This window comes from Akebia trifoliata, chromosome 15 (assembly GCF_017979445.1).
Source record: "Akebia trifoliata isolate Shusen 1 chromosome 15, ASM1797944v1, whole genome shotgun sequence".
In the NCBI taxonomy this organism is placed as follows: Eukaryota; Viridiplantae; Streptophyta; class Magnoliopsida; order Ranunculales; family Lardizabalaceae; genus Akebia; species Akebia trifoliata.
In genome coordinates, this window is record NC_141389.1 from 2,436,111 (window position 1) to 2,460,064 (window position 23,954).

Here is a 23,954-nt window from a genome sequence, read left to right on the forward strand (position 1 = left end):
AAGGAAACTCTCAATGACTATTTTGGTTTCTCTTCCCAATTGAAGCCACAATGTCATTTCTATTTTGGCCCTACCTATGTCCTAACAACCGCCTGCCTTGTCAAGAATCAGAAATAATAAAGGTAGTGAACTTCTAAGTTAAACCCAAATGCAATCAGAGAATCCATATGCAATGTGAAAGAAAACTCAAGTTCAAAACTTCTCTTTGCTCTGATAGCCATTATTGTGAGCTTTTAAGCAAAACCCAAAATCACTTATAGTGCTTATTTTTGGAATAGGACATCAATAACTCTATTAGGATTTCAACCAAATATGCAAACTGTAGCTGAGAACTTGAGCTATTGTATAACACTCTCTAGTGATCTACAATTGCCCTGTCAAGAATGAAGAATGATGAAGATTTTTAATCTTTTAAGCAGAACCCAAATGCAATGTCAAAGAAAACTCAATTTTCATAAATAAATAAAAATCCAAATGTACCTATAGTTCTTATTTTGGGAATAGAACATCAGTAACTCTATTTGGGTTTTGAACAAATCATAACTTTTATTCATGCATTTCTCAGTCTAAACTCATGGAAACATGTAAGGATTTTTTCACACCAAAAAAATAAAGCAAAATGTAGGCTTAGAACTTGAATTGTGTATTCTACTCTCTCCAGTGATCTAAACTAGTCTACTACAAGATATAATAACACATCAAACCCAAGAAGAAGCTATTAAAAAAAAACAAATACCAATGTGAGAAAATTATAAAGATAAATATGATTATGATACATAAATCAAAACAAAACAGAGGAGAAACAAAAGGAAACATACTTCTTCTTTTTTCATCTCTCTATTCAGTATCTGAAGGAAGATATGAGGCAGCAGATTCATCAAGCACAAGGGTCTGCAAAGGAAGGTGTGAAGCTTAGAAAGATCCATCACTGTAAAGCTTTGATTAGGTACACGAGCTAAGCACCGTGAACACTTAGAAAACAAGGGAGATGGAAATTTAATGATACAAAATGTTCTAGAAAGATTGGCCTTCAAAATTCCATATGTTTTCTCAACTCCTCATTGCTAATATGATGTTTATATGTAGGATATGAAGTTCCAAATTCTTCCTAGTACCTTCCTGGGTGGTAGTTCAATCAGTTTACAATACTCTGATTGTGTTATATTAATTAGATTAGCAATTTGGGCCCTAAAGGACATTGGAAACTCCTACTGAAATCTGTGAATAAGAGAAAAGCCACACTTTTTTAACTACTAATGCATGTGTGGGTCAAAGATTGTACAACACCGACACTAGTATCAAGCATTGCAAGCATATTTCTACCATATGATAACATTAGTTATTTTCCTGTAACAATTTCCTTATTTTTTCAGAAAAATAATTTAACAAGCATGTTGTACCAAATTTTACAGCCAACCAAGTTCAACATATCATCAAAAATTATTTATATTATGAATACTCAAATAAGAACATAAATACATGAACCCTAAGTTTCAGAATCCAGATTTCAACAACAATTAAACTTCTAGATCTGGAAATATCTTGAAGAAAAACCTGAAATAAGTGGAACAAAATTACATCAATTAGTAGTCTCTTCAAGACAAAATCAAAATTCCGAATCGTTTTGAAACAACCGATTTTCTCAATTGCGGATCTCTAATACAAAAACTAATCCAAACAAGAATTCATGATACCCTAGGATCCGAATTCGAAATCAGAAAGACAAATCAACTAAATCAGATCTCTAAAATGAGTAAAAAAACGAACGAAATTGAAGAAGTTGTGAAATTATCAGAATTAGTAGAAGATTTAGGTTGCAGAGGTGTGGAAGGTTGGGATCCAATTCTAGGGTTTTCAGTGCTCTTGAAGGAATTATCGAGAGATCACTTTAAGGCTTCAGTTAACCCTAGATCTCATCTTCACTCCATCATTTTTAGTGTTGTGAGTTCAAAAGATCAAATACAGAGAGAGATCGATCAGATATAGAGCGAGATGTGATCGAGGGAGACAAAGAAAGAGAGAGAGAGAGAGAGAGAGAGAGAGAGAGAGAGAGAGAGAGGGGAAAAAATTGCAGAGAGAGGGAGTGCGAACCAGAGAGAGAGGGGACAAAACGCAGATGAGATATAGGGAAGAAAAGTTGCGCAGATTTCTCTGGATTTCGTGAGCCCTTGGCTGTCAAATTGAGCTTTTAAAATTCGTCGGGCGAAGCCCAACAATTTTTTTTTACAATTTTTACGATTTTCACGTAGTGGATGTTTCCTTTAAAAAGGATTTTGTATTTTACTTCAACAGGTTATCACTGAGCATTTGTCACAAGAGGAAGTTGCGGGCATAAAGGAGACGTTCGATGGTAAGATCACCGTTGGAGAGCTGAAAGTTGGACTGCATAAGATCGGCCATCAGATCCCTGATGCCGATGTTCGGATGTTAATGGAAGCTGTAAGGAACATTTTATACTCAACAAAAAAGATTTTTTTTAGAGATTGTATTGGCACACCAACTTTTACTTACAACACACTTATCCTTTTGAAATCAAATGGTTGTTTACATATAAATTGGTGTGTTATAAGTAAAAGTTTGTGCGTTAATAGAAGCTTTTTTTTTTTTTTTTCCTCTCACTCCCTTCTGCTTAGTGGCTTTTTATCTCATTTTAGTAGCTCGAGAGCATAACCGTGAGTCCGTGACTTTTATTCTATATTTCTGTTTTGAACTAGGGTGCCTTGCCCAACCCCGCAACCTCGAGCATGAAATGCTCAACCCGAACCCTAGTCAAGTTGGGTTAATTCATTCCTCATTAACACTAGGTAATTTAGTATTGGTAAGGGTTTATATAAAGATAAGTGGTGTGTAAAAGAACTTATAATTTACAATTATTTTTCCTAAAAATGTATTACAAAAGTTTATATACATATATAAGCAAATTTAAGATTAAAATTATAAGCAAATATTTCTATTAATAATCACAATTTTCAAGAAAATAAGAAACATTTAAAGTTGTAATATTTGTATGACAACATAAAATTACATTGAAAACAAAGCAATTATTTATCTAATGAAAATAATCATACATTAATTTTGATACATAGATAAGTAAAAGCATACATATTGAAATATGATCTATGAGTATGAAAGAAACCAAGATAAGACATATTTTTAAATTATAATTATATTAAGTTCAGGTTCAAGTTCGGGCAAATCGGGTTGGCCGATACCTGTGCCCACACACAACCCGATTTGAGTCGGGCATTTATTTTTTGTTGCTCAAACCCGATGTCGAACCCAAGCTAACTATGCCCAGACATGACCCAAGGTCGGATTCAACTCAACAGGTTCAGGTTTTGCCCGCCCAAGTTGCAGCCCTTTTTTGAATCTTATTCTTTTTTAATTAAGCATCTTTACTGACGGATAAGTTAATGATGATATCTAATATGTTTTTTTAAATTACTTGCTACAACGGCTTTCAAGGATAATGAACATGCAGTTTTAAGACCTTTGTTGGTATTTTTTAAGAGAATTGCCATTGGCACCCCAACGTTTACTTATTACACCCCAATTAAAAATTAAGAAAATAAGTGAATGGTTGAGAATAAGTAAGGTGCTAATGGAAACTCTCTCATTTTTATATATTTTTTGCTAGATTTCTATATTTTGAGTTTAGGATTTTATATGAGCCTAATCATAATTGTAAACAACTACTAAAATTGTTTCAACGAGTATTATAATGTTTTATAATGTTGAGATTATAGTTTGAACCAAACCTTTGTAACGTTTGAAGAGTGTGTTCTTAATCTATAATTGGGGTACGATAAATAATTTAAGAAATTGGGATGTAATAAGTAAAACTTGGGGTGCTAGTAGTAGCTCTCTTTTTCTTAACCAATGAACCTATTCGTTTATGGTGAAGTACTGAGTGCTGTCTTTTTCAGGCTGATGTAGATGGGAATGGAACTCTGTATTATGGAGAGTTCATTGCGGTTGCAATTCATCTTAGAAAGATGGGCAATGATGATGATCACCTTCACAAAGCCTTTGCATTCTTTGATCAAAATGAAAGCGGGTACATAGAAATCGATGAACTACGCGATATTTTTGCCGATGAGATGGACCCGAACAATGAGAACGTCAACAATGCTATTTTTTGCGATGTGGACACAGACAAGGTTAGTGTTATCTTCTATCTCTTGTTTGTGAGGTCGTTATGGAGATCATGTTGGACAATCGAACTGTACATACGGTTTCCATACAATGAAGATCATCTCGACTATAAATCAAAAGAGATTCTATTGCCACACTAACTTTTGCTAACGCCAGCCCAATTCATATGGAAAGAGAGTTGCTATTACCATGCCAACTTGTACTAATGCCACACCAATTTCTATGTAAATCACCAAAGAATTGCACATAGAAAGTTGGTGTGGCAATTAGTAACTCTCTATGTAAGTCACCAAAGAATTAGCACACATCTTAAGGTGGCGTTAGCAAAAGTTGGTGTGGCAATAGAAACTCTCTAAATCAATTATGCCCAGACATTCCTAATCTCATGAAAAGTTGACATAGAGTTAAACAATCTTGATTGCTCAATTAAACCGTTATTTTAGGCCAACTTTTCACATGATTTGTAGTGTTGGATTAATTTTTACCATTTTGATTCCAATGGTGAGGACAACTTGATGTATAGTTCAATTGTCCCCGATATCGAGCGTAAGAATATATCATCGTAACATACATAATGAGCCCATTCTTGTAATTTGCAGGATGGGCATATAAGCTACGAGGAGTTTACCGCAATGATGAAGGCGTGAACGGATTGGAGGAAAGCGTCAAGGCAATATTCACGAGAACAGTTCAATAGTCTCAGCTTGAAGTTAATGAAGGACGGATCTTTGCAAGTAAACCTATAGGGTTAGATGAAACACGGAAAAAAAAAAAAAAAACAAAAAACTAATTGTGAAAAAAAATCCTTTTATTTTTGTTGGTATTACAAAATTATTTCTTCTTCGTTCTTTCATTTTTCTTGTGTTTCGAACTATTAATTTAGTTTTTTTTTTTCTGGTAAATTAGTAGGATTGGGTGAGGATGTCACATGTGTCTAAATGTTTATATCTTTATTTGTTTTAAGTGAGAATGCAGAAGAAAGAGTCAGAGAGAATTAAAAGGTTGGGGAGGTTTTGATTGTGATTGTAAATATTTCAATTTGGTTTACACTCCCTTTTGATCAAATATTTATCCTACTTTGTGTTTGTTGGATTAGTTCCTCTCTATTTAAAAAACCACCAAATTAATTTTGGTTTTAAAAAAGTTTTAATTTTGCTTAATTTAGCTAAATTTTCCTCTAAAAATAGCATAACCACTTCTAAAATTAGCTAAATCAACCCATAATGGACCATGCTCTTATATGAGTTTATAGTACAGTTTAATTCCGAAAACAAAAACTAAAATTACCGACTCAGACTCAGCATGGCAATTTAGTAATTTTTCAATTTTCATCACATGTTTTGGTAAATCGCCCACAAAATTAGGGACAATGACGATAAGGGCTCGTGTTTTCGAAAATATGGACCATCTAGGATTCACTTTCTAAAAATTTAGTCTAAGGACTTTTGAAGTAATTTTTTAAAAATACCAAAATTACCCTTTCAATGGCTTATTTAGTTATTTAAAACTATTTTTACATACTTTATGTTATGAAATTAAAAACTTACTTTAGTCGACTTATACACGAAAAATCAATTAATGATGATCATGATCATCCTCAATCATCCCCAACATAAAATTAATATAATTTTATTTATTTTAAATTATTCATAAACATTTTATATATTTTAAAATATTCACAAATATATTTTTTTAAATATTAGAAAACTATTTTTAATTATTCATATTTTTATATTTTTATTTGTGGGTTGACTAGTGAGTTTTTGAGTTGATTCACAGAGATTGAAGTGTTAAGACCTTACATTGGTCTACCTACACACCAAAAATCAAATTTAAAACATAAAGGTATCTCAAATATTCACCAAAAGGTGGACCTCTTAAACAATTCACAATTGCAATTTGTTGAAAGGGTAATTCTTACATTTTTTTAAAAAAATTATTTTAAAAAAATATTTTTAGATTAATGTTTATAGAGCGAGTCTTAGATGGACCATATTCTATAAAAAGGGGATTTTTTGATATATATATATATATATATATATATATATATATATAGGGTCCCGTTCGGCACCCTAAGTTTTACCACACACTTTAACAAACGCGTTTTGTCTTACATGGGTTAGAAGTTTCGGAATGAGCTGATTTTTGGTGAGGATGATCTCTATGATGAGGAGATCATCCTCACCAAAAATCAGCTCATTCCAAAACTTCTAACCCCATCAAAATTGATTTACAAAAAATGGACGGTCCATGATTTTTCAACGTGTAAACATGGGGCTAAACATTTCAGAATGGGCTGATTTTTGGGGAGGATGATCTTCTAATCATAGAGATCATCCTCACCAAAAATCAGCTCATTCCAAAACTTCTAACCCATGTAGGACAAAAAATGTTTGTTAAAGTGTGTGGTAAAACTTAGGGTGCTGAACATTTCCCATATATATATAGGGTCCCATTCAGCACCCTAAGCTTTACCACACACTTTAACAAACGTTTTTTGTCTTACATGGGTTAGAAGTTTTGGAACGGGCTGATTTTTGGTGAGGATGATCTCTATGGTGAGGAGATCATCCTCACCAAAAATCAGCTCATTCAAAAACTTCTAACCCCATCAAAAATGGTTTACAAAAAATGGACGGTCCACGATTTTTCAACTTGTAAACATGGGGCTAAACATTTCAGAATGGGCTGATTTTTGGGGAGAATGATCTTCTAATCATAGAGATCATCCTCACCAAAAATCAGCCCATTCCAAAACTTCTAACCCATGTAGGACAAAAAACGTTTGTTAAAGTGTGTGGTAAAACTTAGGGTGCCGAACGGGACCATATATATATCATCCTCACCAAAAATCAGCCCATTCCAAAACTTCTAACCCATGTAGGACAAAAAACGTTTGTTAAAGTGTGTGGTAAAACTTAGGGTGCTGAACATTTCCCATATATATATAGGGTCCCGTTCGGCACCCTAAGTTTTACCACACACTTTAACAAATGCGTTTTGTCTTACATGGGTTAGAAGTTTCAGAATGAGCTGATTTTTGGTGAGGATGATCTCTATGGTGAGGAGATCATCCTCACCAAAAATCAGCTCATTCCAAAACTTCTAACCTCATCAAAATTGATTTACAAAAAATGGACGGTCCATGATTTTTCAACATGTAAACATGGGGCTAAACATTTCGGAATGGGCTGATTTTTGGGGAGTATGATCTTCTAATCATAGAGATCATCCTCACCAAAAATAAGCTCATTCCAAAACTTCTAACCCTTGTAGGACAAAAAACGTTTGTTAAAGTGTGTGGTAAAACTTAGGGTGCTGAACATTTCCCATATATATATATATATATATTATATATATATATATATATATAGGGTCCCGTTCGGCACCCTAAGTTTTACCACACACTTTAACAAACGCGTTTTGTCTTACATGGGTTAGAAGTTTCGGAATGAGCTGATTTTTGGTGAGGATGATCTCTATGATGAGGAGATCATCCTCACCAAAAATCAGCTCATTCCAAAACTTCTAACCCCATCAAAATTGATTTACAAAAAATGGACGGTCCATGATTTTTCAACGTGTAAACATGGGGCTAAACATTTCAGAATGGGCTGATTTTTGGGGAGGATGATCTTCTAATCATAGAGATCATCCTCACCAAAAATCAGCTCATTCCAAAACTTCTAACCCATGTAGGACAAAAAATGTTTGTTAAAGTGTGTGGTAAAACTTAGGGTGCTGAACATTTCCCATATATATATAGGGTCCCATTCAGCACCCTAAGCTTTACCACACACTTTAACAAACGTTTTTTGTCTTACATGGGTTAGAAGTTTTGGAACGGGCTGATTTTTGGTGAGGATGATCTCTATGGTGAGGAGATCATCCTCACCAAAAATCAGCTCATTCAAAAACTTCTAACCCCATCAAAAATGGTTTACAAAAAATGGACGGTCCACGATTTTTCAACTTGTAAACATGGGGCTAAACATTTCAGAATGGGCTGATTTTTGGGGAGAATGATCTTCTAATCATAGAGATCATCCTCACCAAAAATCAGCCCATTCCAAAACTTCTAACCCATGTAGGACAAAAAACGTTTGTTAAAGTGTGTGGTAAAACTTAGGGTGCCGAACGGGACCATATATATATCATCCTCACCAAAAATCAGCCCATTCCAAAACTTCTAACCCATGTAGGACAAAAAACGTTTGTTAAAGTGTGTGGTAAAACTTAGGGTGCTGAACATTTCCCATATATATATATAGGGTCCCGTTCGGCACCCTAAGTTTTACCACACACTTTAACAAATGCGTTTTGTCTTACATGGGTTAGAAGTTTCAGAATGAGCTGATTTTTGGTGAGGATGATCTCTATGGTGAGGAGATCATCCTCACCAAAAATCAGCTCATTCCAAAACTTCTAACCTCATCAAAATTGATTTACAAAAAATGGACGGTCCATGATTTTTCAACATGTAAACATGGGGCTAAACATTTCGGAATGGGCTGATTTTTGGGGAGTATGATCTTCTAATCATAGAGATCATCCTCACCAAAAATAAGCTCATTCCAAAACTTCTAACCCTTGTAGGACAAAAAACGTTTGTTAAAGTGTGTGGTAAAACTTAGGGTGCTGAACATTTCCCATATATATATATATATATATATATATGGTCCCGTTCGGCACCCTAAGTTTTACCACATTTTAACAAACGCGTTTTGTCCTACATGGGTTAGAAGTTTCAGAATGGGCTGATTTTTGGTGAGGATGATCTCTATGGTGAGGAGATCATCCTCACCAAAAATCAGCTCATTCCAAAACTTCTAACCCCATCAAAAATGATTTACAAAAAATGGACGGTCCACGATTTTTCAACTTGTAAACATGGGGCTAAACATTTCGGAATGAGCTGATTTTTGGGGAGGATGATCTTCTAATCATAGAGATCATTCTCACCAAAAATCAGCCCATTCCAAAACTTCTAACCCATGTAGGACAAAAAATGTTTGTTAAAGTGTGTGGTAAAACTTAGGGTGCTGAACATTTCTCATATATATATACATATGTTCAAGAAACAGGCCTTAATAGTCAATGTCTCAAGTACCCCGAGCCCAGTCCTAGACTAAATATGATTGGGTTGGGGCTTGGTCTTGGGTTTTGTTGCACATCCAAGCCCAACCCATTTGCATCCCTGCTCATGCTTCTTTACTACAAGGCCATTTTGGACTATAAAGAAAAGATGTTAGTGTGGTGTTAGTAAAAGTTGGTGTGGCAATAGTAACCCTTATCTAAATTATTAAAGCTGCAAATTCATCTTAGCTGTGACTGTGTTGGTAAGGGCGAGTGGTTGTGCTCGCAAGTCAACGAAAAAAAATGGATGTAGTCATGTAGACAGTTCATGGACTATGGAGAAAAACATTGAAGAAATAAGGACTCCTCTCCTCTATGCGGCTTCCTTAGCGAAAGAAAAGGTTCAGTAAGTATAAATACTCCAACTTGTTCTTCATCATCCCATCCGATTTTCTGAGAAATTTTCTTTATCTGTCTTCAATCAAACATGACAATTCAAATACCTATTGGTTTCAAATTTGTTCCAACCGAGAAAGAACTGGTAGTCGATTATCTCCATCCAAAAATCTTTAAACGCTCGTTACCTTGTGATGATATTCGGTTGACCATGTAGCTTTTTTCGCTAATCATGATGCCTCACTCACGGGTGTTATACTCTACCTCTACTCTGTTCTTTACAGGCCTACAACTGGTATCAAAGCTAGGTTTGGTGATTTCAGCAAGCTAGGAGAGTTGTTGTTCAGCCGACTTTGTTGTGTTTCAATGGCTGAGAGAGCGTATTTTGTGCAAGCCTCTATTCCTCGTTTCGATGGTCACTATGACCATTGGAGTATGCTCATGGAGAATTTTCTGAGGTCAAAGGAGTATCGGAGCATTGTTGATCTGGTGTCGGTGAACCAGTAAATGCAGAAGCACTAGGAGCATTGACAAATGCTTAGAAAACTGAGTTAGAGCAGAGATGGCTGAAGGACTTGAAGGCTAAGAATTTTCTTTCTCAAACCATTGATTGGTCGATTTTGGAGACGATTCTAGCAAGAGATACTTCCAAAGAAATCTGGGATTCTATGAAAAAAAAAAGTATCATGGAACAGCCAAGGTGAAACGTGCGCATCTTCAAGCTCTTCATTCAGAATTTGAGACTCTTCGTATGAAATCTGGGGAGACCGCTTCTGGGTACTTCTTAAGAACGATGGTTATTGCAAACAAGATGCGTATTCATGGTGATAAAATGACAGATATTGTCATCATTGAGAAAGATTTTGCGGTCGATGACTCCAAAGTTTGAATATGTGATGTGTTCCATTGAAGAATCCAATGATTTGGATACCCTCTCCATCGATGAATTGGAGAGTTCTATAGTGGTTCATGAGTAGGGAATGAGCCAACATAAGATGTCCGAACAAGCCTTGTTCTCGAGCCATAAAAATTCTAAAGGGAGAGGTTTTGGTCGGGGACGAGGAAGAGGTGCTAGTCATGGCAATGGAGCTGGACGTGGCAGGGATAATCCCAATGTAGGAGTCCAGGAATCAAAATCCAGTAATAAGTCCAATATCAAGTGCTACGGGTGTCACAGGTATGACCATTACAATTCAACTTGTATGGCTAAGTTATATAAAGAGAAAGGAGAGAAGTCCAATTTCGCTGAAAAAGAAGAAGTTGCTCTTTTAATGGCTTATCATGCCGTAGAAGATAGTCATTTTAACATGTGGTACTTAGATAGTGGCTCAAGTAATCACATGTCTGGAGATAGATCCTTGTTTACAAATTTGGATGAAACCGCACTACAACATTTTTTATGTACAGTGACGGATTTTTCTGCTACTAAAGGGTATTTTTTCCGTCGGTAAAAGCTATTGCGGCTATGAGCAGCGGAACCAAGACCCGACGTTGTTGCCTCCGTCGCTAAATATAGCAGCGGATAACTTGTTCTGCTGTTGCAGGTAATATCTTTAGCTGCAGATATGAATATTCGCTGCAATAGGTCAATTTTTTCACAAATAAAATATAATACATATAATAGCGGATATTAAGATCCGTTGTAATAGGTCAATTTTTAACAAATAGAATACATATAGAAACGGATATTAATTTCCGCTGCAATAGGCCAATTTAAAAAAAAAATTAAAATAGAACAATTATAACGACGGATATTAATATCCGCTACAATAGATCATTTAAAAAAATAATAATAATAATACATATAGCAGCGGATATTAATATCCGCTGCAATAGGTCACACTTTTTGTTTAATATATATATATATACATTTAAACCTATGTCCTCCAACCTGCATACATTAAAAACAAATATACAATAAACACACCACTACACCTGCCACTACCACCAAAATCTACCAAAAATTCAATTCAATTCGCCTAAGCTAGAGCAGCAATCTGGAAGTGGCTTATGAGAAAATGATCAACACTGCTTGACTATAAACAAATCTATAACAAAAGCTGGAACACTAAGAATTCATAACATTTATCAGTATTATTTTGCACAACTTCGGGTGCTGGTGATACTCAAAGTTTTATGAAAATATTCTAACAGTAATAATGAAAAAATAAATTTTGAGTCATCATTCCAACATAAAGGAAATGACACATCAGGTAAAAGAAACTGAACAAACATAAAACGATGAAACTTCAAATTAGTGATGCAGGTGATGAATAAGAACCTGGCATGTCAAACTAGGCAATATTATAGAGGGATAATTAATATTAATTAAAAAAATATACATCAACAAAAATGAGAAATAAAAGCATATTTGATCTATGAATATTAGAACTATACTATGAATATTAGAATTTCACCTACCACTGATGAAATTGAACAACTAATAATCCAAACATCATTGAATATAAGAAACCAACCTGATAACGTGCCGCACAAGTGAGAAGTTTGACAATAGTAATAAATAAATCTTCATTTCTTGGTGTTTCCTCACATAATATGTCATAAACGGAATACCTTAAATCTTAAATCTGAAAAACAACCAGTTGACAGTGAAATTAAATCAGAAATAGTTGGTTTAGACAATGGTATTTACACACTCAAGAAGATGGAATAAGCTCAAATATAATACTATACCTGCATCTCATCTAAAACAAGGCATACATCACCAAACAAATATGATTGTGCAATTTTCTACAATGATGCAGATCATAGAAAGAACTTTAGCAACTCCAACTTGTATTGCCTACATACACAACTCACATACCAATAAAATCAACATTTATAACAACATGAAATATGTATTATCAGTTCAATACGATAGGTCTTTGGATAAATTGAAATAGTTCATCCAGATTCATCATCTGCCTAGTTCTCTTCCAGAATTAGAACCACAATACATGTGTTTTGGTTTCAAATACGACTATAAAATAGAGTTAGCAATTGAAGGAACCCTCATAGTCCCAATCTAACTTTGTATATTCACAACATATTTTGCCTAATGGCATAAGATCATCAAAACATTATCGACTTATTCTACTATTCTTGCATCATTAATACCTTTGGCAAATTTTGACACCATAAGATCATTTATCGACTTATTTTACTATTGATAAATCATTGTTACAGATGATTTGATATTCATATTTGATCACATGGAGTTGTCCAAGTGACTAAAATTGCTTATGTGATGACCCAAATGGCTCCAAAGTGTTGAACTTTCAAAATTTTCAATTTCATTTTGAGGTATGGTATGCTTTATAACTACCGATAGAACATCAAACAAAAAAATTGACATAAAGACAAAGAAAGAAACTCACCTTGTATTTTTCTTCCTTCAGCCACCATCGGGGGGTAACCTCTTCCTTTTACACACTGAGCAGTCTCTCCACATCCTCAATGGCACTCTCCAACCTCAACTTCCATAACCGTCACCTGAGGATGAAACTGACATAAATATTGAAATAGGGGCATTTAGATAAATGATATGTCCTTATCCGAACTATCTAGGCTTAACGACATAAATTATGATCTGCCATTCAACTCTAATAAACTCATTTCTTATAAGTACAGTGACTATACTTTGACTTTACACTAAGATTTGATTTATTAAAATTTGAAATTCATTCTACCTGAAGATGTTTGTAAAATTTACCAATTTAGAGTTTGGAGAATATTGTCAAAATGGTGAGTACACAGACAAAAGTAGTACCAAAAGTGAAGCCCATTCACTAATGTTCTAAAAACACAATACAATTACATAAAACAAAAGAACAAATGGTGATTGACCCCTTGAATGGCCAAGGCATTAGCCATGTAGAAGGGTCGAACAAGCTCCCACCCAACAATAGGTGCTAGCATTTCCCTCCCTATGCGAAGGAGACATTGAAAAGTGGAATGTCCATTTTTTGTAAATCACTTTTGACGAGGTTAAAAGTTTCAGATTGAGATGATTTTTGGTGAGGATGATCTCCTCATCATAGAGATCATCCTCACCAAAAATCAACTCAATCCATAACTTTTAGCCCACATAAGACAAAACACATTGTAGATATATGAATACAAATATGTGTGTGTGTATATATATATATATATGGGAAATGTTCAACACCCTAATCTTTACCCTACACTTTAACAAACGTGTTTTGTCCTACATGGGTTAGAAGTTTTGGAATGGGCTGATTTTTGGTGAGGATGATCTTTATGATTAGAAGATCATCCTCACCAAAAATCAGCCCATTCCGAAATTTTTAGCCCCATGTTTACAAGTTGAAAAATCGTGGACCGTCCATTTTTTGTAAATCATTTTTGATGGGGTTAGAAGTTTTGGAATGAGCTGATTTTTGGTGAGGATGATCTCCTCACCATAGAGATCATCCTCACCAAAAATCAGCCCATTCCAAAACTTCTAACCTATGTAGGAAAAAACACGTTTGTTAAAGTGTAGGATAAAGCTTAGGGTGGGGAACGGGACCCTATATATATATGTCATTCGTTGTTTGACATTTGTAAAGTTTTTTAAATAATGCAAAGTTTACCCAAACGCATCAAAGAAGCAACAATTACCATGAATTCTAAAGCACCTATTGAAATAAATAAAAATAAATAGCTCATACAAAATCAATAAAGATCGAACTGACATCACTCCAGTTCATCGAGTTTAACCTCGTATTGTTCACTGGTTAAGAGGATTTTTACACCAACCATACCTTTTTGCCACTTGGAATTTCCAACCAAGATCAGCCTTCCTGCATTGATCCATGCAGCACACTTGAACACCCTGTTCAGTGGGAAAAGAAAAAGAAATAAAAGACAACATAAAACAAAGGACCAGATAACGGGGGAAACTCTATTTGGGTTGGTCAAGATCAACGTAAATCTTAAAACGTCTGAATTAAATAGGGTGGAGTTATGCAAATATACCACTTAAGGGGTTTGTTTTCCAAGACAAGGTCGACACTTTGGCCTTTTTGTCTAAGAATGGTCGTGACCATTGCAGCTGCCCCTTGGAGCTCTTGGTCCAATGGGCAAACTATATTCTCTACTTGTGGACTTAGCTCAGGTAGAAGCCCCTTTTCCTAGAGCAACTGAAACAAAACCATACACCATCATCATTCATCAAGCAGAAACTGAATTTTGAATAGAATAATGATTTTCTGACACCCCTGACGTTACATGTGCTATAACCATAGGTTCTTTTTTTCCGGGATACACAACTGCACATATTTATGGGGAGGTACAGTTGTGTATCCTGAGGGGGGAAATCTATGGTTCTAGCCCATGCCACGTCGGGGGGCTTTTGTGAGAGGGGGCGTCGGAATATCACGACTCCTTAGAATAAACTGCGGAAATTTGAAACTGAAGACAACAAGGTCACATATGAAAATCCCAAAACATTAGAAAATTCTTTTTGAAGTACTTTAAAGAAATAAGAATTCCACGAATTTTTTTTTTTTAAGATTCCATACAGGGCCTAATATATTAAAATTTAAATCAATGACAGTATTCACTCTATCCCGAAAAAATTTCAGCCATTAATGGAAGAATAGGTATGAGGTGTTATATTCTTACTTCAAGTATGACATCATCTCCAAAACCAAAGCCACAAGCAGGAATATCATCACCTCCAAATGTAGAGAGGAGCCGATCATATCGCCCACCACCACAAATGGCTCATAACTTTCCTTCTCTGTCAAATCCTTGAACAAATAAAATTATATATTTACGAAGGAATTGAAAAAATAGTGGATGCTCTCCTCCTTCCTTCCCTATTATCATTTTTTTCTGAATGTTACAATAACTTTTACAAACAGAATTATATCTGTGGTCAACCATGACCACAGTAATAGATTTCTGGCCCTCAAGATCTAACCTCAAAAACAATTCCAGTGTAATAGGCGAGGCCCCTGACAACAAATGCATCAAATTGAATCCATTTAGAATAACCAAAATTTTCAACTAGTGAAACTAGCAGTTTCATATTCATGACCTGTTTTTCTTGAAATAAGTTGTGTCATGTTTCCCATACCAATGTCTATATTGGTATGCATAAATGGGCATCTTAACAATCACCACTCGATTACTTCAAAAGAAAATTTCAGGCAACTTGAAAAAAAGAAAGTTCAACATTATGACGAAAGTATATTAGGAAGCCCTCTTCATATAGGCATCGTAGTGGAAAGAGCGTGCCCAACTTCTAGGCATTAAACAAAACTATTTGCATAAGGCCTCGTTATATATCTAAAGTTCTCTAACTGATTTATTTTATAGATTTTATCTCTAATTGCTAGTAGCCAAAAATAAAACAGTACATCACCTTTATAGCTTCTCTATCAAGGATTTATAACAGCAAACCTTCTAACTGGGACAATGACTTGACAGACAGAACTTGAAGTAATTCCCCAATAGCTTCTTCTGATATTCCAACTGATCTTAGCTCTCTTCATTTCATCCAAGGGAATCTTTTCCATCTATTTCCAGTTCAATGATACACATAAAAAAATGGAGAAGTACTAGTTTACTGAAACGGTAATTAAAAAAGTAGCCGAGGAATTTGAGATACGATGAGATAGAGTGAGACAATGCATTTTTACAACATTAAAGACAATCCATTACTTGAAATCTGGAAAAGACTCGTGAAAAACTTATAAGATTTGGCAACTTATATAGGCATTCTTTCCTTGTATTAGAGTTTATACAAGGGGGATGCCATGAATTTTTCTCCGTTAATATTTACAAGCAGCAAAAGAATCAAAACCGTTGGGTAGAAAGTCAGCTATCTAAAAGACCTTTATTTTTCCCAGTATGCATGTCTATTTAAACATGCAACCTCCAAGGTATGGAAGTCATTCCAATTGTAGTTAGCAGATCAATTACAAATTCAGAACTACAAATTGAATATTTATACCATGATCCATGAACCGGTAAGCTTGAATCCCGTATCACGTTAATCAACCTTATCTACAAAAAAAATAAGAAGCTAGGTCCAGGACATGTTGGAGCATATTCCGAGAATAGATATCCCAAGAAGGGATGAGTTGGACCAGTCAAAATTAGGTTCAACCAACTCATATACAGAGTAGGGAGAGCTCCGAATAGATTCAACAAGCTTCTTAAAATGGGAAACAACATTGTAAAAATGGTCAACCTCATTTTGTCTTTGAAACCATCAAATCGTGTAAATAATTATCAAAGATTAGAGAAGCCAATCAAGATTGGAGGCCAAGGCATCCGAAAAGATAACCAGACTCTTTCAATCCAAACTAGTGCCAGTGACAATTCCCCACAAATATTGGGGGGAAAATAGAACAGCAAAACAAAAATGATGGGTTTCAACTTAAGAAAAAAAATATACCTCTAGAAGGAGAAACTAAACTCCTATTTAGTGAAAATCCTTTGTAGGAGGGGGGACTACATCAGATCTTGATTCCAAAGCTATTTAGTGAAAACCTCACAGATTTTCTTGAAGTTTGAGTAATAACGGATGGCCGAAAATAAAGTAAAAGCTACATTAAGTGCCATTTTCACCAAAATTCCAACCATCTTTAGAAAGATTCACACTTCTCTAAGAACTTCAATAATTTCAAAAAATTTACTAAATCCAAAATCAAGTTGTTGGCCAAAAAAAGAAAACCTTTTTTACAGAGTTAAATTATTGTCAGCCAAAAAATTTATTAAATTCAAAATCAAATTGTTGGCCAAAAAAAAAGAGTTAGATTAATCAGCCTCAATGTTAATAATTCGCTCACTGTGGCGAATTCCGTCATTCTAAATATGCCCTAATTGATAAATTTTGCAAAGAATTACTAGTAAGAAAAAAAAATTAAATTAAATTAGAAGTTGAGATCTTACTTCAATCCTAGACATTCCATCACCCAAGAAAGCGCAGGCGTTCTTCACATGGGCAATGTAGTAAGTATCGCACAAACCACATTGACTGACCAAGAAATGAAGTAGAGTGAGATAAAATACAGAAAATTACAAGTAAAAAAGAAGGGGGTTTTGGATTGGAAGCTTTATTAAAGAGGAAGAGGTCTTTAGTAGGATAAGTGCCTCCTGGAGGAATGGGTTTTGATTGTTTTCTCCATTCTTCTCTTAGCTTAGCTGTGTAAAGGTTTTATAGAAATATCAGAGAGATAAAGAGAGAGATGATTTATGGATGAAAGATTACCTTGTGACCATGACGCAAATATAGAGGAGAAGGCGAGAGGGAAAGAAGAGAGCTTGGCGAGGGACAAAGCCATGGAAGCACAGAGAGAGAAATAGAGACTCTGTGGCTGAAACTTAACAAATTTGCCGGAGAAATCACCGTTTATAGCCTCTGTTCTTGGAGAGAGAGAGTGAAAGAGACGAAGGAATGAGGGGCAAAATGAGAGGGAAGAGGGAAAAATCGCGGGCTTTCTTTTCTCTTTTTTCTGTATTTTTTACCGGCGGAATTTTTTTTTCCGCTGTCATTTGTAAATAAATGGAGCGTGAAGTGACAGATAAAATCATCTGCTGCTAAAAAACAATGTATAGTTGGTGATGCAGGGCTCCTTATAACAACGGATAAAATGATCCGTTATAAAATATATATCATATTATAATGGTAGATAAAATAATCCGTTGCAGAAAATGTATTATACTATGCTATGCCTAAGTCCCTATAGCGACGGATAAAATGATCCACTATAAAAAATACTCTCCTATAGCGACGGATAAAATAATCCGTTGCAGAAAATTTATCATATGCGTTATGCCTGATCTCTATAGCGACGGATAAAATGATCCGCTGCAAAAAATTGTATCATACTACGTTGTGCCTAGGTCTCTATAACGACGGATAAAATGATCCGCTACGAAAATACTGTCCTATAACGGGGGACAAAATAATCCGCTGCAGAAAATGTATCATATGTGCTAAGCCTTATCTTTATAGCGGCAGATAAAATGATCCGCTGCAGAAAATGTACCATACTACGTTATGCCTGGGTCCCTATAGCGGCGGATAAAATGATCTACTGCAAAAAATGTACCATACTGTCCTATAGTGGCGGATAAAATTATCTGCTGTAAAAAATGTACTGTACTACACTATGCTGGGTCCTTATAGCGGCGGATAAAATGATCCGCTGCAAAAAATATATCATATTGCAGTTGAAATAGTCTTCCGCAGCTATAAACCGATGTTATATATCAAAAATGTTGTAGTGCCGTTCGAACTTCTATAAAGTTTGGAGATCATTCAAAGGTTTCAATTATGGGATTTGGTGATGTGAAACTCCAGGTTAAAGATCACAGTACTCAAACTATCTCGAGTGTTTTCTATGTCCTAAATTTGAAGAGCAACTTGCTTAGTATTGGTCAGCTTCAAGAGGATGGGTATGCTTTCATCATTAAGACTGGCCTTTGTCGGATTGAAGATCCACAAGAACGCCTTCTTGCCCAGGTCTGTATCACTAAGAATTGTTTGATTCCCTTGCATTTAGACTCTGATGATCTTCCATGTCTTGCTAGAATCGTCAATGATTATTCTTGGTTATGGCATCTACGATATGGTCATCTTAGCTTCAATTCCTTGAAGCTTCTTTATCACAAAGGCATGGTGAAAGGCTTTCCAAAGATAGACCACCATCCAGCATTGTGTGAAGACTGTGTTGTTAGTAAACAACACCGTGATAAGTTTTCGAAAGGGAAAGTATGGAGAGCAAAAAGGTCTTTGGAGCTAATTCATATCGACATCTGTGGCCCGATTACTCTTCAGTCCAATGGTAAAAATCGATACTTCATCACTTTCATTGATGATTTTACGCGGAAAACGTGGGTATATTTCTTGTAGGCAAAATCGGAAGCTTTGTCTATCTTTAAGACATTTAAAGCCCTTGTGAAAAAGGAGGTTGGATTGCCAATCAAAATTCTCAGATCAGACCGCAAAGGAGAACATACCTCACATGCCTTCAAGAGCTTTTGTGCACAACATGGCATTCGTAGACAGCTCACGGCGTCTTACACCTCTCAGCAGAATGGGGTAGCCGAGCGGAAAAATTGCAACATCCTCAACATGGTGTGTAGTATGTTGCGGATATCAAAACTTTCAAAAACTTTTTGGCCTGAAGCTGTGTTATGGAGTGTTCGTTTATTGAACGTATGTTCTACTAAGGCTGTAAGGAATATGACTCCACAAGAAGCATGGAACAGAAGGAAGCTTAGCGTTGCTGACTTACGAGTATTCGAGTGTATTGCTTACGCCCATATTCCAGATGAGAAGCGGAAAAAGCTCGATGACAAGAGTGAGAAATGCATTTTTCTTGGCATTAGTGAACACTCTAAAGCTTATAAGCTGTACAGTCCCATTAATCGGAAGTGTATCGTCAACCGAGATGTCATTTTTGATGAAACGCATATGTGGCCTTGGAATATTACTTCTTCGGGGCAGCAAATACTTGCTGATTTTGATGTGGATGAAGGTGAAAGCTCTATTACAGCCATTGGTAATGATCTCCATATTTCTGAGGAGTTGCAACCCCAAAGCCTTACTACAGCCAACCCTCAAAGCAATTCAAGTGCTTCTGATACAGATCAGCTCTCAAATCCATCTTCGTCTTTGCAAAGCTTCCCTAGAATTGAGGACCAAACTCCAAGTGAACAGCAACCTTGCCCTCAGCATACCAAGCGTCAACCATCATGGCTTCAGGACTATAGAGTGTCAAAATTTGCTGAAATAGATTTGGTTGACCATGTAGCCTTCTTCGCTAATCATGATGCCTCACTCACAGGTGTTATACTCTACCTCTACTCTGTTCTTTATAGGCCTACAATTATCCCTATAAAGAATATCTACGAACTTAACCCTAAGAAGCTTTCTAGTATGTTCTTATATTGATGGGTTTGTTAGTTGGTTATCATTGTTTTTAAACAAGTGTGTTAACTATAATATTTTACAATTCTGACTCTACCCGTCTGTGTTGGGAACTTTGATTTAAAATGAAAATAAGAACAAAAACACAACAAGCTGGATTGAATGACTCCGTTTTATTAACAATAACTTTGGCTTAAATAGCCATTCAATACAGATCTTAACAGAAACGAGAAAGCAGCCCACTTAAAGGAAATAAAGCCAAGTGGTAACAGAAACTTGGAACAATTCAAATACAAGTAGATATCCCTAAAGACTAGGACTTATTCTAACAAAAATAACTGCAGTAAACTCATTTATTCCCTCCTTTAAACTAAATGTTGTGAAGCAATTAGTTTATATCAGAAATTTCACATACTCCCAGCAGCTTTCGAAGCTTTTGTAAAACTTCAAGCTTCAATGGTTTGGTCATTATGTCCGCCACCTGATCCCAACTCCCACAATGAACTAATTCAATTGTACCCTCCATAGTAAGATTCCTTAAGAAATGAAACCTCACATCAATATGCTTGTTACGACCATGCATAACTGGATTTTTAGACAACTTGATGGTTGAACTATTGTCACACATCATAGTAGTACAACCTCCATCAGAATGTCCAAGCTCTTTTAAAATTCTCTTCATCCAGACTCCTTGACAAGCACAGACTATAGCTGCCACAAACTCAGCTTCTGTGGTTGATAAAGTCACAATAGGTTGCTTTTGTGAACACCATGAAATAGCACTTGAACTCATTAAAAACATGTAACTAGATGTACTCTTCCTGTCTTCCATATCTCTGGCATAGTTGCTATCCGTAAACGCCAACAACACATCATCTCCTTCTTTCATATAATGAATTCCATAGTTCACAATCCCTTTTAAGTATCGAAGTGCTCTCTTAGCTGCCTGTAGATGAATCTCCATTGGTTTTGCCATATATCTACTTATGAGACAAATAACGAACATCATGTCAGGTCTCGTGGCAGTGAGATACATTAAACTACCCACCAACTGCTTGTAGTACGTCTCATCAACAAAGTCTCCATTTCCGTCTTTGCTCATTTTGGAACCTGGAACTATTGGACTGCCCACCAAATTACTTTCCATCATACCAAACCTTCTTAAAACCTCCAATGCATATTTCCTTTGGCATATATAAATATCATCAGAGTTTTGTAGCACCTCGATCCCAAGAAAAAATCTCATCTTCCCCAAGTTAGACATATCAAACTCTCTTAACATAGAGCTTTTAAATTCAGACATCATAACTTCATCATTACCAGTAAAAATTAAATCATCAACATAAATCATATGTTGAAACCCATTGGTTGATGGATGATTACGAACTAATTGACAAGAAGAAGGTAATTATTAACCATTGCTCTCTATATTCTCTTTGATTCATCTCAGTAGGTAAAATTATTTTTATATTATATTATATATTATATAGAACACAAAATCTTTATTGCTTTTTTCATTCTTAATTTTGTTTTTTATTTTAATTTTAGGAAGGGCAGTTGGAGGAGGACTGGGTGATATGTATGGGAAGAGCAAATCTAAATCAGAAAAACTTAATCCATCAATTAATGGAGATATCCCTTTCGTCAAGGATGAAAGCCAGGGCAGCTTCGGAAACATCGTCCAGGGACCAACCTTCTCTCTTCCCCAGTACAGTTCCCCAGAGTTCAATGATGTTTTGTCAATGGATGAAGGCTCGGGCAGCTCTGGAAATGTCGTCCTTCGAGGACCACCCATCTCTCCTCCCATGTACAATTACCAAGAGTTCAATAATGTTTTGTCGGTGCATGAAGGCTCGGGCAGCTCCGGAAATGTCGTCCTTTGAGGACCACCCATCTCTCCTCCCATGTACAATTACCAAGAGTTCAATAATGTTTTGCCAAATTATGATTATGATTTTTCCAAAAAATTCAGCCCGTTGGTTGATTGGCAAGGGATGTCCGTCCATGGCAACTCCGAAGATGACTGGCCTCATTACTACCCCGACCTATTCACAAGTGATTGATAATTATCAACCAATGACATCAATTAATAAGCCAGTCCTTTTGTCTCTATCATGATTAGCCGATTCTTGTGATTGGTTCAATGGGTTTACTTGGTCATAGGATAAATGTCAATATCATCCTCACATGCAGGAAGTAAGTGTTGAGTTTTGTCGTTTCCCATTTGTTTATTTCATAGGCATTATGCCCGTAGCTTTGGTTTCTTTTATGGAAAATTTACCACAAACATGCATCACATATCTGACTATTTACCAAAACGGTAAACTGTAGCCACTTTATTGTATGAAATTTGCGACTTTAACCACGTTTCAGCTCTTGTCTTCATCACGTACATACATCTGATTCTATATATTAGTGGGGTGTAAATCATATTGGTCTTCTGTTTCTTTTTTTTTTTTCTTTTTTATATATATAAAAGGAAGGGGATAGCACACATGCACTTGTATATATTTAACATGCAGGTTGGCTTAGTATGGAAATCGATTTTGTGGCAGACCTCGATATCTAATTTTTAGCAAGATCATTCACCAACAAATCATAGAAATAATGAAAAAATAACGAAAAAGAGAGAACATAAAATATTTTTTACGTGGTTCAGCAAATGTGCCTACGTCCACAGGCTCGGGGAATTATTTCACTATAATCTCGTGGTTACATAGTTTCCTCTCCCTCTTCCTATACCTTCTTCTCTATTTTTCCCCTCTCCCCCCTCTCTTCTTTACAATGGCCTCCAAGCCTTTAAATAGAGAAACCCTAATTAGAGTCTTAACCCTAATTAATTACAATTGATCACATTGTCCCTTATCCAAAATATCAATTACATAAAAAAAAGGGGGAATAATCCTTTTAAATTAGGATTCTTCCTTAATAAACTAGAATACTTTTCAAATAATACCATGTGTCTGCCTTGGGATGTGTGTTTATAGTGTAGATGAACAATCCGAATGAAAAACAATTTTGTCCCTCCACACTTACATTTATGACTAAGTGGGTCCTTGAGAATCTTATAAATCTGGACATATTGATAAGGATACCTTCGATGAACCAATTGCATTTGACTTTGAATCATTCTGTGCGGAGCGGATTTACAGTGGGGGCACTTGCCCCCACAAGAATTTTCAAAGTCTATATAAATTAGTGAGATATTGCAACAAATTTTAGTGGTGGGTAAAAAAATCTACCACTATTGCCCCCACAATTTTTTTTTCCAATCTTAGTTACCCCAACAATTTTTTTTTCACTCTTAGTTGTCCCCACAAAAAAAAATTCTACACTTGGTTGCCCCCACACAAGCAAAATCCTGGCTCCTTCCCTGATTGTGTGGTTCGAAATCGACTGTATGTAAACATACAAATTGAATTATGTCGTTTGT

The 23,954-nt window shown here is 35.6% G+C and overlaps 2 protein-coding genes across 13 annotated transcripts in view; one reads left to right on the top strand and one right to left on the bottom strand.

Annotated features, from left to right (window-relative positions):
- Window positions 1–23,954, bottom strand: part of LOC147383886 (uncharacterized) — a 29,302-nt gene that overhangs the window by 1,633 nt on the left and 3,715 nt on the right. For 2 of the 12 annotated variants that reach the window (XM_086425917.1, XM_086425920.1), the window contains exons 1-8: window positions 17,855–18,328; window positions 17,536–17,620; window positions 15,256–15,383; window positions 14,394–14,464; window positions 13,005–13,131; window positions 12,322–12,430; window positions 12,105–12,215; window positions 819–891 (exon numbers count right to left, since the gene is read on the bottom strand). In XM_086425917.1, the coding sequence (XP_086282043.1) occupies window positions 13,100–13,131; window positions 14,394–14,464; window positions 15,256–15,383; window positions 17,536–17,620; window positions 17,855–17,865 (327 nt within the window). In that variant the 5' untranslated portion in view covers window positions 17,866–18,328 and the 3' untranslated portion in view covers window positions 819–891; window positions 12,105–12,215; window positions 12,322–12,430; window positions 13,005–13,099. Of the gene's footprint in view, window positions 1–818; window positions 892–12,104; window positions 12,216–12,321; window positions 12,431–13,004; window positions 13,132–14,393; window positions 14,465–14,607; window positions 14,772–15,255; window positions 16,155–17,535; window positions 17,621–17,854; window positions 18,331–23,954 lie in introns of those variants that run through there. The other 10 variants (XR_015172754.1, XR_015172753.1, XR_015172751.1 and 7 more) reach the window with 10 other exon arrangements.
- Window positions 861–4,908, top strand: LOC147383887 (calcium-dependent protein kinase 20-like). Its single transcript, XM_086426220.1, has 4 exons — window positions 861–905; window positions 2,293–2,439; window positions 3,927–4,160; window positions 4,755–4,908. Exons 1-4 carry the CDS (start codon window positions 861–863, stop codon window positions 4,800–4,802), a joined length of 474 nt encoding a protein of 157 aa, XP_086282346.1. The 3' UTR covers window positions 4,803–4,908.

Bases quoted from the DNA above. Each gene is read 5' to 3' on its own strand.
- LOC147383887 (XM_086426220.1), top strand. From the start codon at position 861: ATGAGGCAGCAGATTCATCAAGCACAAGGGTCTGCAAAGGAAGGT. The intron at 906-2,292 runs GTGAAGCTTAGA...TTACTTCAACAG, and splicing joins AAGGGTCTGCAAAGGAAGGT to GTTATCACTGAGCATTTGTC. The intron at 2,440-3,926 runs GTAAGGAACATT...TGTCTTTTTCAG, and splicing joins TTCGGATGTTAATGGAAGCT to GCTGATGTAGATGGGAATGG.